The sequence below is a fragment of the Lynx rufus genome, unplaced genomic scaffold, assembly GCF_022079265.1.
Source record: "Lynx rufus isolate CCGP_SWC_20201006 ecotype Redwood Valley unplaced genomic scaffold, mLynRuf1.p SCAF_3, whole genome shotgun sequence".
In the NCBI taxonomy this organism is placed as follows: Eukaryota; Metazoa; Chordata; class Mammalia; order Carnivora; family Felidae; genus Lynx; species Lynx rufus.
This window is the reverse complement of record NW_025814845.1, coordinates 201,107,202-201,121,637: the sequence shown is the minus strand read 5'-3', so window position 1 is coordinate 201,121,637 and position 14,436 is coordinate 201,107,202. Positions and strand designations below refer to the sequence as shown.

The following is a 14,436-nucleotide window of genomic DNA, read 5'->3' as shown; positions in this document are numbered from 1 at the left end:
TATGTGCCTGGGATGGTCCCATCAGCATACTCTGTTTTCCACTGGAGCCGTCAGAGCGCAAGAAAGGGCTGTATCATCAGGGAGTATTATAACTTAAAAAAAAAAAGGAATAAATGTAAAACAAATACCCTCCCCCTCCCCACTCCCACAAGATGGCATAAACCTGCAGGGCCGGGGTTTTAGGCCCTTCTGTGAAGTTTTACCATTTTTATTAGGTGGGCATTAAAGTGTCCCTCCCGTTCTCCTGTACGCCTTCTGGCAAGATGTCTCGCCCCATAAAAATGCAATAAATACAGCATAGCCGAAATCGCCTTGCTTATTCAGCACCACCAGCAGGAGGAAAATAATGCACGTAGGGGGGAGTTTTACTGTTCTGATTACTTTCTGAGGATTTTGAATGGGAGAGAAAAATATTTGGCTCAATGTCACGAAACGCTTAGCTTTTAATATGCCTCGAACAAGAGAATGTGACAGTCATGGTTACGGAATAAATACAGATTGTAGATAAGGAAATTCAATGTTTGGCATATCCACTTTCTGAATAGCTCTGCTGGCCTCAGTGCTCCTGTAATTAAAACCTGAAAATAAAACTTAATGTGCACCATGGTCACGAGTGGCCCATGAAAGAGTGAGTGTCGTGTGGACCTAAACATTTGCTCACAGCTTGCAGAAAAAGGAAGGTTTAAATCCTCAATCTCCGAAGGATTTTGAAAGATAAAAGCGTCTAAGGTAATATTTCTCAGGTGTTAAAAAGGCCACACTATTATCATTTCATTGGTTAGTTTTTGACATGACCTTATGGGATAATCCACTATCAAGAGAAGGTGACCTTCCATTTTGGAATCAATTACAAAAAAATCATAGACTTGAGTATCTTATAGAGGGAAGAACATGTTGACTTTAAAACCTCCTAACTAGGCTTGTATTTCTTGTCACCAATCCATCATAGTCAAAAAGAAGTCAGGTCATTTAGACGTGAGGATGAAGCAGGGGTCAGATCGAGTCGAGTAGGTACAAGTCTGAGTTTGAAGGAGCCATGAACAGGCTTGACAGTGTCCCAAGCCTCATGCCTCCCCTCCCCCGCCCCCCGGTGCAGACGCAGACCCACTGGTGACCGGGGCTCCTGGTGCGCCTATGGACTTGCGGTGCTATGACGCAAACCGCGATTATGTCATCGTGACTTGGAAGCCGCCCAACACGACCATGGAGAGCCCTGTCATTGGCTATTTCATTGATCGGTGAGTGCCCGTTGTCTTCTTCCGGGGATGGGAACGTTCCTGAAATTATTGTTGGCATGGACGGTGTCTCTGGATATACTTCTAAACTCAAGTTCATGACAGCGTTCTTGATCAGGTACGTCACTATATGGTTATTTAAGGCTCCTGACCGGATAGTTGGAAGATATCACCAAATGGTGGGGCGAGGGCGGGTAGACTTCTGCATGTGCTGCTTGGAGCTCTGCCTGCCTGTCCGACACCCAGTACCGAACGCCCTCCAGCTTCTCCCGGCACGCGGGGAGAACTTCAGTCCCGCGCCTCCTGCCGGAGCAGAAGACAGGCCGCGTGAAGCGTAGCTGGGAAGAGCGGCCGCCCATTCGTACCCAAATTCCAGTCTTCCTCTCCATTAAATTAGGTTTTCTTCTTGTTGCCGAGTTAAAAAAAATCTATTGACATTTCAAGTACAGAAGATCGGACTTCACCTTTGAGTTAATAACTTAAATGTGGATCATCACAAAACGCATCAGAGTCTTAATTCTTTCATGTTCCTTTACTTGGTGTGGCGCTCAGGGCCTGGGAAGGAAACCAAGCAGAGTCGGTGAATTTGTTGCACATGCAGTTTATGCCTCAATCACACACACCAATCACTGAGAAAAACTGTAGTCAAAGAAAATGAATTTGGAAGTAAGATAAAAGGTCTAAGCTATGGATCTATCAGAAGATGATGCATCTGGGGAGGGATTTAAGGTGCCGTATGTATAAAACACAGTAAAATAAGACGTTTGTTTCAGAAGAATCAAATCTTTTTTTTTTTTTTTTTTTTTTTTTTTTTTTTTGTCAGTACGTTTGTTAAGTTCCCTTTTCCACACCAACAAAGCTGCTTGTTTAGGTAAAATATTCACCATCGGGATGATATTTGGAAGCGCTAAGGTCAGCTTTTGCAGAGGGCATCGGTCAGGGTTTACCTTGAATTAAAAAATGAAAAACTAAAACAAAGCTATTTTCTGTTTTCCTGTGATATTTGAGAATTTTTTCAGCCGTTTGGCGAAAACAATTTCATGGCCCTTCGCAGTTAATGACCTACCCCCTCTCTCCTTCATTGACAAAGATAAACACAACAGGACTTCAGGTCGGGGGAGGCAGCTCTTACCCTACGCTCCCTCCCGTCCTGCAACAGCCAGGCGTTGATTTAAGCCAAGTTGTTCCCTGCCAGACGCTCAGCTATGACCATGTCACGTTCTGCCTGTAACAGGTTAGCACGTGTGGGTCGCAGAACTTCCATTAAAAATTCCGAAGAGTGAGAAAGAGAGTTGATTCTTTAAAGCGAATATACAGCCTGGCTCCGAATGGCTCCGAAAATGATTTCTCTGAACTTGCTGTGTTCTCCTGGCAATTTGCCATGACGTTTTGGTGCTGAAATTTCTCAGCCTGTGAAAAATGGAGGCCGATCTCTTCTGCATTTCCAGGTGTCCGGTCAGCACTTAACTGTTTTCAAAAGACTTCCAAATTCCACACGAGACGCGCTTGAAAGACACGTATTTCTGGCATCGGGAGAGACTGAGCCATCGGGCTGGAGACCGTTCACTCCCGGGGCTCAGTAGGGTGGGAGGCGTGCGGGGGACGGGCAGCGGGGCACTCCCCTGCACCCTGGCATGGGGCATGCTGGGGAGCTTAGGGCATCCTGTGATTTCGCCACGTGTGTCGGAAAAAGGACTATCAAGGATACGCCTCGAGTGACCTTTCGAGGTCATTTTGCCTAAATGTGGTTGAAGGCAGGAACTGATTTTCAAGCTATAAGTCATCAAGCTTTTAAATATATAACTATATCTATTTCACATTTCCTAAGTAGCTTTGTCTTTTATGGTTTATTTGTACTACTTTTGACATAAATCAGTACTTCACCAGCATCGGTTTCTACCAACGCAAGGTATTTTCCTGTTACGGTTGTCCTAGATACGTCACATGTGTGTAGAATAGATGTATAGACCTGAGTGAATTTACTAGGCTGATGTATTTGTTATTCTCTACTCTTTTTGTAATCCACAGATGTGAAGTGGGGACAGACAATTGGGTTCAGTGCAATGACGCACCTGTGAAAATCTGCAAATACCCCGTGACAGGCCTTTTCGAAGGGAGGTCTTACATATTCCGCGTGAGGGCAGTCAACAGCGCGGGCATCAGCAGGCCTTCCAGAGTCTCCGAGGCCGTGGCTGCCCTTGACCCCGTAGACCTCAGGAGGTTACAAGGTAGGCCGTGCAGATTTCAAGCTCCAGTCGTGTCTTGGATTGTCTTCTGTGCTCAGCTGTATGTGAGCCTTAAGAACGTCTCCCGGGGCCGAGCGTGGGGCGGTGATATTTCATGGTACCCGTGTGTCCACCGGGGCCACGTTAGGGGCGGGGCGGCCGGGCGGGCGCGTGTGCTTCACCACGAACGCACACTGCCGTCCTCATGCCCCTCCACTGGAATCCAGATCGCTGGGTTCAGAATTAGCCTTTTCTTAGTCCGTTGGTGATGCGATCTCAACACATGCTAAGGCTCCGAAGGCTTTGAGACCAGGCCGCTCTGTTTCCGAAGTTTAATTTCCCACGACCCAGATTCCCGAAAGGGATGGGACGGTGGGCCCCTCAGTCATGGTTTTAAGTGAGCCCGTACGTGTTCCTTACCCCCCCGCCCCCCCCGGTCTTTCTGATCCGGTACAAAGATCTGGGAAGCACTAACTCTTAAGCCTGTTCGGAATACCTACGCTGATTCCCGTAGAGTCGGGAGTATGCTGTAATCGTAACGCGGAGGTGATTTGGATCCCACGCTCGGTTAGGGAAGCTGGGCTTTCTTCAGGAAACCATCGGATGCCAAATTGAGCACCAACCTTTCTCTCTGCAGCGGTCCATTTGGAGGGGGATAAAGAAGTCGTAATGTATCAGGACGACCTTGAGGGTAAGTGGCCTCCTCGGCTGGGGATGCAGGGTGGCAGGTAGAGACGAGTGTGATCAGCTGGTCAGCACAGGCTTTACATGTAAACGTAAAACCCGCGGGTCAGGCCTGCGTGCTTACGGCCTGTAGAAGTCAGGAAGCCCAAGCAAGGCAGAGCGAGGAGAGGATTAGAATCCAGGGGTCCTCACGGGGCCTCATTGCTTCCGTGTAGGGTTCGCTACGGCGTTCTCCTGGGGGCGTGCAGAGAAGATCAAACTGAATCTGAGCCTTGATCACCGGCCGAGGCTGGGGCCCCTTCTCTCAGACTCCGTTAGTGGAGGACTATTTTAGTTTTTCCCTTTAAGCCAAGATTGTATTTCCAGCATTTTAACCGAAATGGAGTGAGTTCTTGCGGTCGGTATCCCCGGTCCGAAAGTTTGCATTTCCCTCATTTATACTGGATTTTATGAACACTTCTCCTAGATAGTTCTCTCAGAGACAGGGAGGAGGATGAATTTATTAAGGAGGGGAACCTGGCGTTATGAATCACAAAGCCAAAGATCTTACGTGGACTTACAAGGACAGTTCATAGAGAACAATGAAAAGCTTAAAAACGAAGCAAGTTGAGTTTGGAGCCTCAGGACACGTACTTTGGAGCAAGCCCTCCTTTGAAATCGCTGTGGTCCAAGCGCTCTGTCCTCAGGGAGCCGTGACTGAGGGGTCCTTCGTTGATTTCTATATTTGCCCCCAGATGGTCTCCAGGCTTGCAATCTTCTGCACCTAAAATGATTTTTCTCTAGTATCTCAAGAAGAACACCCAACGTCCGGAGGGACGCCCTTTAAGAGTCCTGGTTGAGCCCCACGGGAACGTCTGAAGGCTCAGATGAGACCTCCGCTTCCAGACATTCTCAGAGTTGGGGGGAGATGCCCAGGAAAGCGGTGACAAAAGAAAAACAATTTAGGGAAGGTTGACTTAACTGTGGCTTCATAAATACCCGATGGAAACATCGCTCTTTGAACAAGTAAAATCTGGTCCTGCTAAGAGTGGAGGAGGGGTTCCTGCAGCACCCCAGCCTGGGTAAGGTAGGCGCTTTTGACAGGAGCGAGGAAAAGGAAGTTCCTTTGTTCGCGTCTGGTGGGCGATGGGTCAGTGAGGAGAGAACCATCTGAGCCATCCTGAGCGGGTGTGTAGGAATTCGCATAAAATTACCCCAAAGGAGGAGGCGTTGGCTGCTCCCCACGCCTATCAGTGGTGAAATTTGCATTACGTGAAGGTCACCGTGCAAAGCAATGGTGCTTTCAAGTGCTTCCTTTCTTATAAGAAGGCGGGTGCCTTCATTTTGTGTGATGCGCCCTCGAACGTGGCTGTGTTCTATCCACACTGTGGCCGGTGTTCCTGAGGCTCTGTTTGTGTCTGGCCACGCGGGCCAGGGGCTGAGACGCTCAGACGGGCCATGGTACTCCCGGAGTCCAGCCAGCGGGCGCCAGCTCTCCGGGGTGCGGCCACACATTGTCCGAGGTCAGGGGCAGGCGGGTCAGAGAAGGCACCCCGGCGCCCCCCTTGCAAACGTGTTAATTACGGTCAGTGCCCCTCTCTGAATGTCGCCCAGCTTTCCCAGCCTTTCCTGACTTGCTCGCTCACAAGGTGCACAGTTTGTTCTGGGAAGGGCCGACAGGCCTCGCAGCCCAGGCAGATGGTTGCCTTCCGCTAACTGCACACCCGGCGTCCGGGGCGAAGGCACCGTGCGCTCTGAAGACGTGCGCGGTCTCTCGGGCTCTGTCATCCCGGGGATGAAGCTCGGGTTTCACTGACTTGGAGGGGACGTCTGGGCAGCCTGTGGGGGTTGCAGTCTCCCAGGGTGGAGAGAACCAAGTGCAGGATTTGCGATCGGGGGACCAGGGCCTGGGCCCCCTGTCCCACCGCTGCGAGCTGGGTCCTGGGAGAGCGTCCCAGCTTGCTGACCTACAGTCACGCGGGAGTGCCGTGGGCTCCAGAGATGCACAGCTCTGGGCGCAGGGACACCCAGGATAACCTGGTAACGCACTTGGAGTTTCCTGTCCTCTCCGTTTGCTTTCGTTTGCTTCTCTCTGCGCCCTCCTCTCGGCTGTTGGGAGTGTGGGTGAGAGGTGGGTTCTGCCCGTGGCCTCTCCTTGTCCCCCTCCCTGGCCCCCCCCTGCTGTCCGTGGCTGACGCCAACAGCACATCCCTGCGGCTCCCGCCGCTGTGGGTCGGCCTGATGCCGAAGGGCTCTGGGACCCAAGCATCTCGCCCCAGCCGGGGGTCCCCTGCTGACACGAACAGGGACTTTTCCTTCTCCCCCAGCACCGGACGGGATGCTTCCTGCTCCGTTTTCTCTGGGCCTGGCAGCTCTGTGCGGGGTCTGAGAACAGTGACACGCTCAGACCTGAAAGCACGTGGACGGCAGCTCTGTGAGCGGGCACTCACACGTCCTTACTGCCTTCACCACCTGCCTTGCCGCCCTCTGTTCCCTGGGCTTGCCTCCCACGTCCTGCGGCACCTTGGACATAAAGCATAAACCAGGCTGCAGCCCTGGGGGCTCGGCACGCGTCACCCGAGGGCGAGGTTCCTGTATCTTCTCCCGTCAGGGCTGTGTCCGGATCTCTTCGGGAGGGACGCAGTGCGTGGGTCCCATCGGGTGTCCGGAGGCCCCGCTCCACCGGCCCTACTGGCACTTTCCTGGAGAGACTCCCTGAGTCCTTGTTTGAATCCAAGCCCCTTGCCAGGAAGCTCCTAGATCAGGCCACGACACCCTTCTGTGCCGAGTGGCCTGTAAAATGTGTAACAGGACTCCTGGGAAACCAGACCCAGTCTTGTTTGTCCCGTCTCCATGCGGTGGTTCAGTTCCTTGCCGGCTGCACAGTCCCCAGGGCGCAATGGGATATGGAGAAGGGCTCGGACGTGTCCTGGGGACGTTCAAACCGGTTTAATCATGTGCTAATCTAATCGGAAGCTCATAATATTTTGTATCACAGCTACGGAGATTGTGGGTCTGGGAAACCTCCACATCTCATGAAAAGCTCTCTCCAGATATAACGCCCCCGACACCTTCACGTGTGTTAAAGCAAGGGGTGTGTCACAAGCCAGGCACAGCAGACGCCTCCGATCACAAATGTTCCAAACTAGTTATTTGCAAGAGGCTTATTGATATCGCTCCAGGATTTTAAACCTGTGGGTATAGGTTCCAGTGCTTGTGAACGTGGCCCGGGCCCCCCTAGGGAGGGCAGAACGACGGGCTATAGAAGGTCGGCGTACAGATCCAGGGCGGTGAGGGCGAGCAGTACGAGGAAGGTAACCCAGAGGACCAGCAGAGCGAGGGTAATCCCCTTCCAGAGGGCTTCCGTATCGCGGAACACAGACCGCGAGCACCTCCTCTGCATGGGTTCCCGGCCCCTCTAAAGCTCCACTCTGGTTAAGCACTCTGTTTCTTCCGGGTGGATCTTCCCGCCTCCCCTTCCAGCGGAGCTCTGGAAGATTTTTGGATTAGATTCTTTTTTTTTTTTTTTAATGAGCCGGCTTATGTTAGAAACAAAACTAATTAGGTGATCTTAAGCAGTGCATTAGACTTGGCTGGGAGAAATAGTTTGCTTACCGTCCCCAAATAGAAGCGAAGCAGAGGACGTCACTGATAGGGCAGGTCTTTGGTGCCTGGGAATGTACCCCGGGGACCGCGCTCCCACGATGGGCTCCGGCGAACGGGGGGACACGGGGCACACCCAGCACTAACTGAGGTCATCACTCCTGCAGGCGACGTGCAGATCCCAGGGCCGCCCACCAACGTGCACGCCTCAGAGATCAGCAGGACGTACGTGGTCCTCAGCTGGGACCCGCCTACTCCCCGCGGCAAGGAGCCGCTGATGTATTTCATCGAGAAGGTACCGTGTGTTGTAAACCCTCACATTGTGCCGTTCAGTGGGTTGCGCTCTGAGGGCGCCAGGGCGCCGGCTGTGCTGTGAGTACGTGGCCAGCCCGGCCGTGCAAGTGGGAATCAGGGGACTGCGTCCTGGGTCTGGGTTTGCGGCCTTTCTGTGAGCGAGCGGCCCCACCCCCACGAAGGCACCGAAATGGGGGATCTGCATGTTTTCTTCCTGCCGACGCGGTCTAGCTCCCACGTCTCACTCGAGGACGAGTGAGACGTGGGCAGGAGGGTCGTTTGCTGCTGCTCTGCATTTGTTCAGAGGTCGCGTGGCCACTTGGTGGCGGTCTTGTACAGGGATTCACACTGCAGCCGGCCGGGAGAGCCGGTTCTTGGCTGGAGGGCACTAGGTCTGGACGCAGAGAGAAGTAGCTGTGTATTGCAGCCCTGCACGCGCACGCACACACACACTCATAAATGCACACACATATGCACATGCACACACCCACACCCACACACATGCACACACGTGCACACACACTCATACAAACACGCACACACTCATACACGTATGCACACACTCATAAATGTGCACACACATGCACACATGCATACACCCATACGCATATGCACACACACTCATACATGTGCACAAGCACACATGCACACATTTGCACACACACGAACACACATACACGCACACACGCGCACACACATACATGTACACAAGCACACATAGGCACACATGCACACACTCAGACACACATGCGCACACACTCATACACGCACACACATGGGCACATGCACACAGTCATACACGCACACACATATGCATACACGTGCACACACACTCGTACAAACACGTACACACGTGAGCACACATACACGTATGCACACACTCATAAATGTGGACACACATGCATACACCCATATGCATAGGCACACGCACACACATACATGTGCACAAGCACACACACATTTGCACACACACACGAACACATACACACACACGTACACACTCATACATGTACACAAGCACACATAGGCACACACATGCACACACTCAGACACACATGCGCACACACGCACACCCGGGCACATGTGCACACTCATACACGCACACACATATGCACACACGTGCACACATGCATGCACTTGCACACGCAGTCGCACACACACGTGCACACGTGTAACCAACAACTCCCAAACCGCGACATCCTTACCGCATGCTATGATGCTCTCCGGCTTTGGTCTGTCCCGTAGCACTGGACGCAGCTTTTGACCCCTTCACGGGCTCAGTGACGTGCTAGTGGGCTGTGGGCCATATTGAGAAAAATCGCTGTGGTCCAGATCCCGTGGCTGGTTTTGTGACCCTCCACTCACGCCACAGTGTGGTGTGGAGTGCGCCGTTTATGGCACGCACGCGGGACAGAGCAAGTAACAGGTGCGTGCGGCACAGGAACGGCGCGTGGTACAACTAGAGGAAGCAGACGCGGGAATGAAGTGAGCGCTATTTCAGCCTCCAGGGCGTGGACGGACCCCGTGGCCCTCACCGCTGGTCTGCGGGGCTGCCTTACGTGGCGGCTGACCCTGCAGTGCTGCAGGGCGAAGCGTTCAGGGCCCGGCGGCGTGCGCCGGGGGCCCGGGGAGCAGCGTGAGGCCCCCGGGAGGGGCCGGAGCTGGGCCACACTGAGTGTGGGCTCCTGGCGGGCGGTCCGCCCCCAGCCCGTCTGAGGTGGTCTTGTGGTGACTTCATTCCTGTCAAGGCCCGGAAGGAAGCGCAGGAACGCGGATTCCTCTTTCCCACTTTATGCTGACACCAAGCGTGGGGGGCGGCAGCCCGGCACCCAGACGCCGAGCGGGTGGCCTGCCGCATCACCCGGAGCGGAGTTCCAGCGCGATTGCGCCTCCGCTGGGTGGCTCCTGGACGGCTCCCGGGCCGTTCCCGCCGTGTTGCCGCCCGTGGTTCAGCGGCTAGTGGCCGGTCATTTCTGACGCCCGTGGTTCAGCGGCTAGTGGCCGCTTCAGCGGCTAGTCTGCCTGAGGTGAGGCTGGCGGTGCCCCGAGTGCTCTTGTGCTCCAGACGCATGCCCTGGGGGCCCTGCTCCGGGCACGGGGACCCACACGTGTCCTTCCAGCCTCCACTGAAGGATGAGCAGCTCCCGACTTAGCTCTGGCTCCCGAGCCTTTCTTGGGCTTCTAGAAGCTTGGCAGTAAGCCCCGTGTATTTCCTCCCTCCTCCCTGTCGTCATTCCTCCAACGCGAGGCTCCTCCTCTCTGCTCGGCCCCAGCTGAGTGTCAGACGGGGGCGCGTGGGGGCCTCCGACTGCGGGTGCCTGCGCCAGCCCCTAGGCGGTGACTTCGCTCCTGCTGAAATGAGAGACAGCTTTCAATGTGACTCTGACTTCTAGAAGCCCGGGGCCATTTGAAACGCTTTCACTGTTCTTGGGAGCCTTTCCAAGGGTCACCGTGCACGTGCTTTTGCTGCCTCAGGATTCCTTCAGGAAGGGGGATCTTTCTCTGTAGGAAACAATTAAGTGAAACTTGTAACTGAAGTTTAAAAAAATAATTATCAGCGATGAGACGATCAAATGATAAAAACGAAACCTGCAGTATGGGAAGTTTGGGAAATACAGAGACATTATATAGAATAAAATGAAAATCACCGATAACTCCATCATTTGAAATAGTCATTATGCTTTAAAAAGTATTTATTTTTGAGAGAGAGAGAGAGAGAGAGAGAGAGAGAGAGAGAGAGAGAGAAGGAGGGAGAGAGTGGGTGGGGGAGGGCAGAGAGGGCGACACAGAATCCGATGCAGGCTCCAGGCTCTGAGCCGTCAGCACAGAGCCTGATGCAGCGCTCGAACTCATAGACCACGAGATCATGACCTGAGCCGAAGTTGGACACTTAATTGACAGAGCCCCCGGGCACCCCTGAAACAGTCACGATGAACGTGTGATACGTATATTAAGAGTCTTTTTCTCTATAGTCTTTTGTATACTTTATATGTCATCGGTACAGTTGGCATCCTGTGTTACATTTAGCAAAACAGTCGCTCTCCTCCGATTGAGGATTTTTATAAGGTAGCCTAAGTGACTACGTTCTCCAATGTACGGATGTATCGTAGCGCGTCTTACGTTGCTGCTGGTTAGGTAGATTGCTGTTACTACGATAATAGTCGCAAAATACTGTACATTTTAAATGGAAATGTGACCAGTTGAGTTACGATAGAATTTTGTGAATATCTTTCTTTTTTTTCTTTTTTTTTTTCAACGTTTATTTATTTTTGGGACAGAGAGAGACAGAGCATGAACGGGGGAGGGGCAGAGAGAGAGGGAGACACAGAATCGGAAACAGGCTCCAGGCTCTGAGCCATCAGCCCATAGCCTGACGTGGGGCTCGAACTCACGGAACGCGAGATCGTGACCTGGCTGAAGTCGGACGCTTAACCGACTGTGCCACCCAGGCACCCCAGAATTTTATGAATATCTTAAATTATCTTTAACTCTTTACAGTTCATTCCACTTTACTAAAACTACAACCTATGTGTTAATTCCTTGAAGTTTATTTGCTTTCACGTAAAACTTTTTACTGCTGAGCATTTCCAACTTGGGGTAATTTCTTACCTACTTTTCCGGGTTGAATTCCCTTTTCGCGTGATTCAGGAAAGGTTTACTGATGGCCCAGGATGCGCTCTACCCCCGGACGTCCCTAGAGATTAGTTTGCTAGCTAAAGCAGAATGGTTCCGTCAGCATGTGTTTCGGCAGTTCTTGGCTTCCTTTGGCGAATCCCATGTCTCTTCACAGTCGGTGGTCGGGAGCGGGAGCTGGCAGCGGGTCAACGCCCAGACGGCCGTGCGGTCCCCTCGCTACGCCGTCTTTGACCTTGCTGAAGGGAAGCCATACGTGTTCCGGGTTTTGTCAGCCAACAAACATGGCCTGAGCGAACCATCGGAGATCACCGCCCCCATTCAGGCCCAGGATATGATTGGTGAGTACGGTCATGTCCGTGAGCGACGACAGCTGGGGACAGGCCCTGAGTCACTGACATCAGAGGCCATCATGTTGTGTTGAAAAAGACAATTCGTGTTGTACGGGAGTTAAAATTCAAGCTGTCTTAAAATTTCATTTTACAGGAGACAGAGAGCTCTTTGCCCTGTGTTGGTTGGTACTCAACATTTCTCCAAAGTTCTGTCTTATTTTAAGTTTACTTATTTATTTTGAGAGACTGAAAGAGAGCTTGTGAGCAGGGGAGGGGCAGAGAGAGAGGGAAAGAGAGAATCCCAAGCAGGCTCTGTGCTGTCAGCGCAGAGCCCGATTTGGGGCTTGAACTCCTAAACTATGAGATCATGACCTGAGCCAAAGTCAAGAGTCAGATGCTTAACTGACTGAGCTGCCCAGGTGCCCCTCCGTCTTATTTTCATGGAACTAATAAATGGGTTAGAAATATTTTTAGGCATTGGCCACCTTTTTAAAAACCCTGAACACACTGGAACTCCTTGCCTGTATGGCTTCAAGTTCCCTCTTGGAAGATGTCAAGTAGGAGTTACAGAAATTCTGAATTGCACCGGTGAGAAAAATCTATGGTCAAGTCACGATTAGATTTGGAATCCCGTCAAGTTTCTGATCAATCTGGTAGAAGTGTGTCTTGTTTTCTTAAAATCAGTCATTTCACCCTCCGGAAATTGTTAACTACCCTGTTAGCCAAAGTGTGTGTGTCATCAGGATATGCTTTTTATTTATTTTTTATTTATTTAAGTTTTATTTATTGAGAGAGAGAGAGAGAGAATGAGAACCAGCAGGGAGGGGCAGAGAGGGAGACAGAGAATCCCAAGCAGGCTCAGCACCGTCAGCACAGAGCCTGATGTGGGGCTCAATCTCATGAACCGTGAGATCATGACCTGAGCTGAAACCAAGAGTTGGACACTCACTCAACCGGTTAAGCCCCCCAGGCGCCCCCGAACGTGATTTTCAACTTTTCTGGTGGGGGTATGGGAGATTCGGTGGTTGTAATTCCTTTGTGAGTCGGGTAGGACTTGGGAGGACGGAGGAAGGTCCGGCACCTTCTGGCTCCCCGGGTGGCAGCCTGCCCCCCACTTCCCTCCGTGTGCAGATTTCAGGTCGTCCTTCCCTGTGGACACAAGGGCTCGAGGGTCTGTGGTACAGCTTCCAAAACTCTGATACCGTGTCCCGTCTGTCACCGTGTCTCCCCTGCACAGCCGTGCCTTCTGCCCCTGGCCGGGTGCTGGCGTCGCGGAACACGAAGACGTCGGTGGTCGTGCGGTGGGACAGACCCAAGCAGGAAGACGATCTCCTCGGCTACTACGTGGACTGCTCCGTGGCGGGGTCCAACGTCTGGGAGCCGTGCAATCACAAGCCCATTGGCTACAACAGGTGTGGCCCTGCGGGGGCTCCAGAACTGCCGTGTGAGGGGACAGAGTAGGAGACGCAAAACCAGACAGGAGCCGCTCAGGCTCAGAGCGGTCCACGCCGTGGCGCCCACGCCCGTGAGCCTCTACACAAAGGTCTGTTTCTTATGCCCACGTAAGGGGCGCAGGACTCCAGAGCTGACAGGCTGCTCGGGTCCCCAGGCTCGTGCCTGAAACGATTAGTGTGTTCATGACAGAGGAGGCTCCAGAACCTTGGCTCTCCCGACACGGGAGCAGTTAAGGCTTCCCTCCCAGCGGGAAAGTTACAGTCGCAACCGCGACCTGAGAGGCGTTTCATTTTTCCGTGTCGATTTTTCGAAACTTTAAAATTGCTTCGTTCGCATAAGTGAGAGCCCGCACTCTACCACCGATTGAGACAAAGCCGGGGGACGTCCCATCTCTGGTGCAGGGGACCTGGGCCCCTCCTGCCGTGGGAGGGAGCGTCTTCACTCCGGCATCGACGCACTCCCCTTTCCTGCCAAGGGTGCAGAATGTCAGACCCTGTTAGGCCCTCTCCAGGATGTGCTTCTCCAGAAAACAGAGGCAGCTGTCCGGCTCTGCACCATGGACGGGCGGTCAGTGATGGCTCAGCCGTCTTTCCCGTTTGTCTTCTTAAGGAAGTAATAGATTGGAAAAGGCCGTGGCTGCGAAAGAAGAGATACGACCGAGAGCGAGAGCGTTGGTTAGATGTTATTTAGAGTTCACGGGCGGCAAATACAGAAAGAGATCTCAGACCAAAGAAGTGAAAATAGCATTCTCAGGCCGGAGTTTTGTAGAAGGTCACAGCACGTTCACAGGCCCGGTGAGGCAAGCGGTGACCGCTTACGCGGACCCGGCAGAGCGCCGGCCTGTGCGGGGCGACCCAGATCCTCCCGTGCCGTTTCCCGGGTGACACTTGCCAGGGGTGCTGGAGGAAGGGGCCGATGTCCCGTTTCACAGATGGGCTAGCAGCCTCACCAAGGGGGAGGCACGTGACTAGGGGCCCAAATCTGTTGAGTGTGGAG

General features: G+C 52.8%; 1 protein-coding gene across 1 annotated transcript in view; it reads left to right on the top strand.

The window, feature by feature from the left end:
* The window catches only part of MYOM2 (myomesin 2), a 74,691-nt gene that overhangs the window by 27,605 nt on the left and 32,650 nt on the right, over window positions 1-14,436 (top strand). Inside the window, exons 11-16 of the mRNA XM_047092079.1 lie at window positions 1,097-1,238; window positions 3,264-3,463; window positions 4,098-4,151; window positions 7,894-8,021; window positions 11,811-11,994; window positions 13,223-13,397. Coding sequence (XP_046948035.1) covers window positions 1,097-1,238; window positions 3,264-3,463; window positions 4,098-4,151; window positions 7,894-8,021; window positions 11,811-11,994; window positions 13,223-13,397 — 883 coding nt within the window. The remainder of the gene's footprint in view (window positions 1-1,096; window positions 1,239-3,263; window positions 3,464-4,097; window positions 4,152-7,893; window positions 8,022-11,810; window positions 11,995-13,222; window positions 13,398-14,436) is intronic.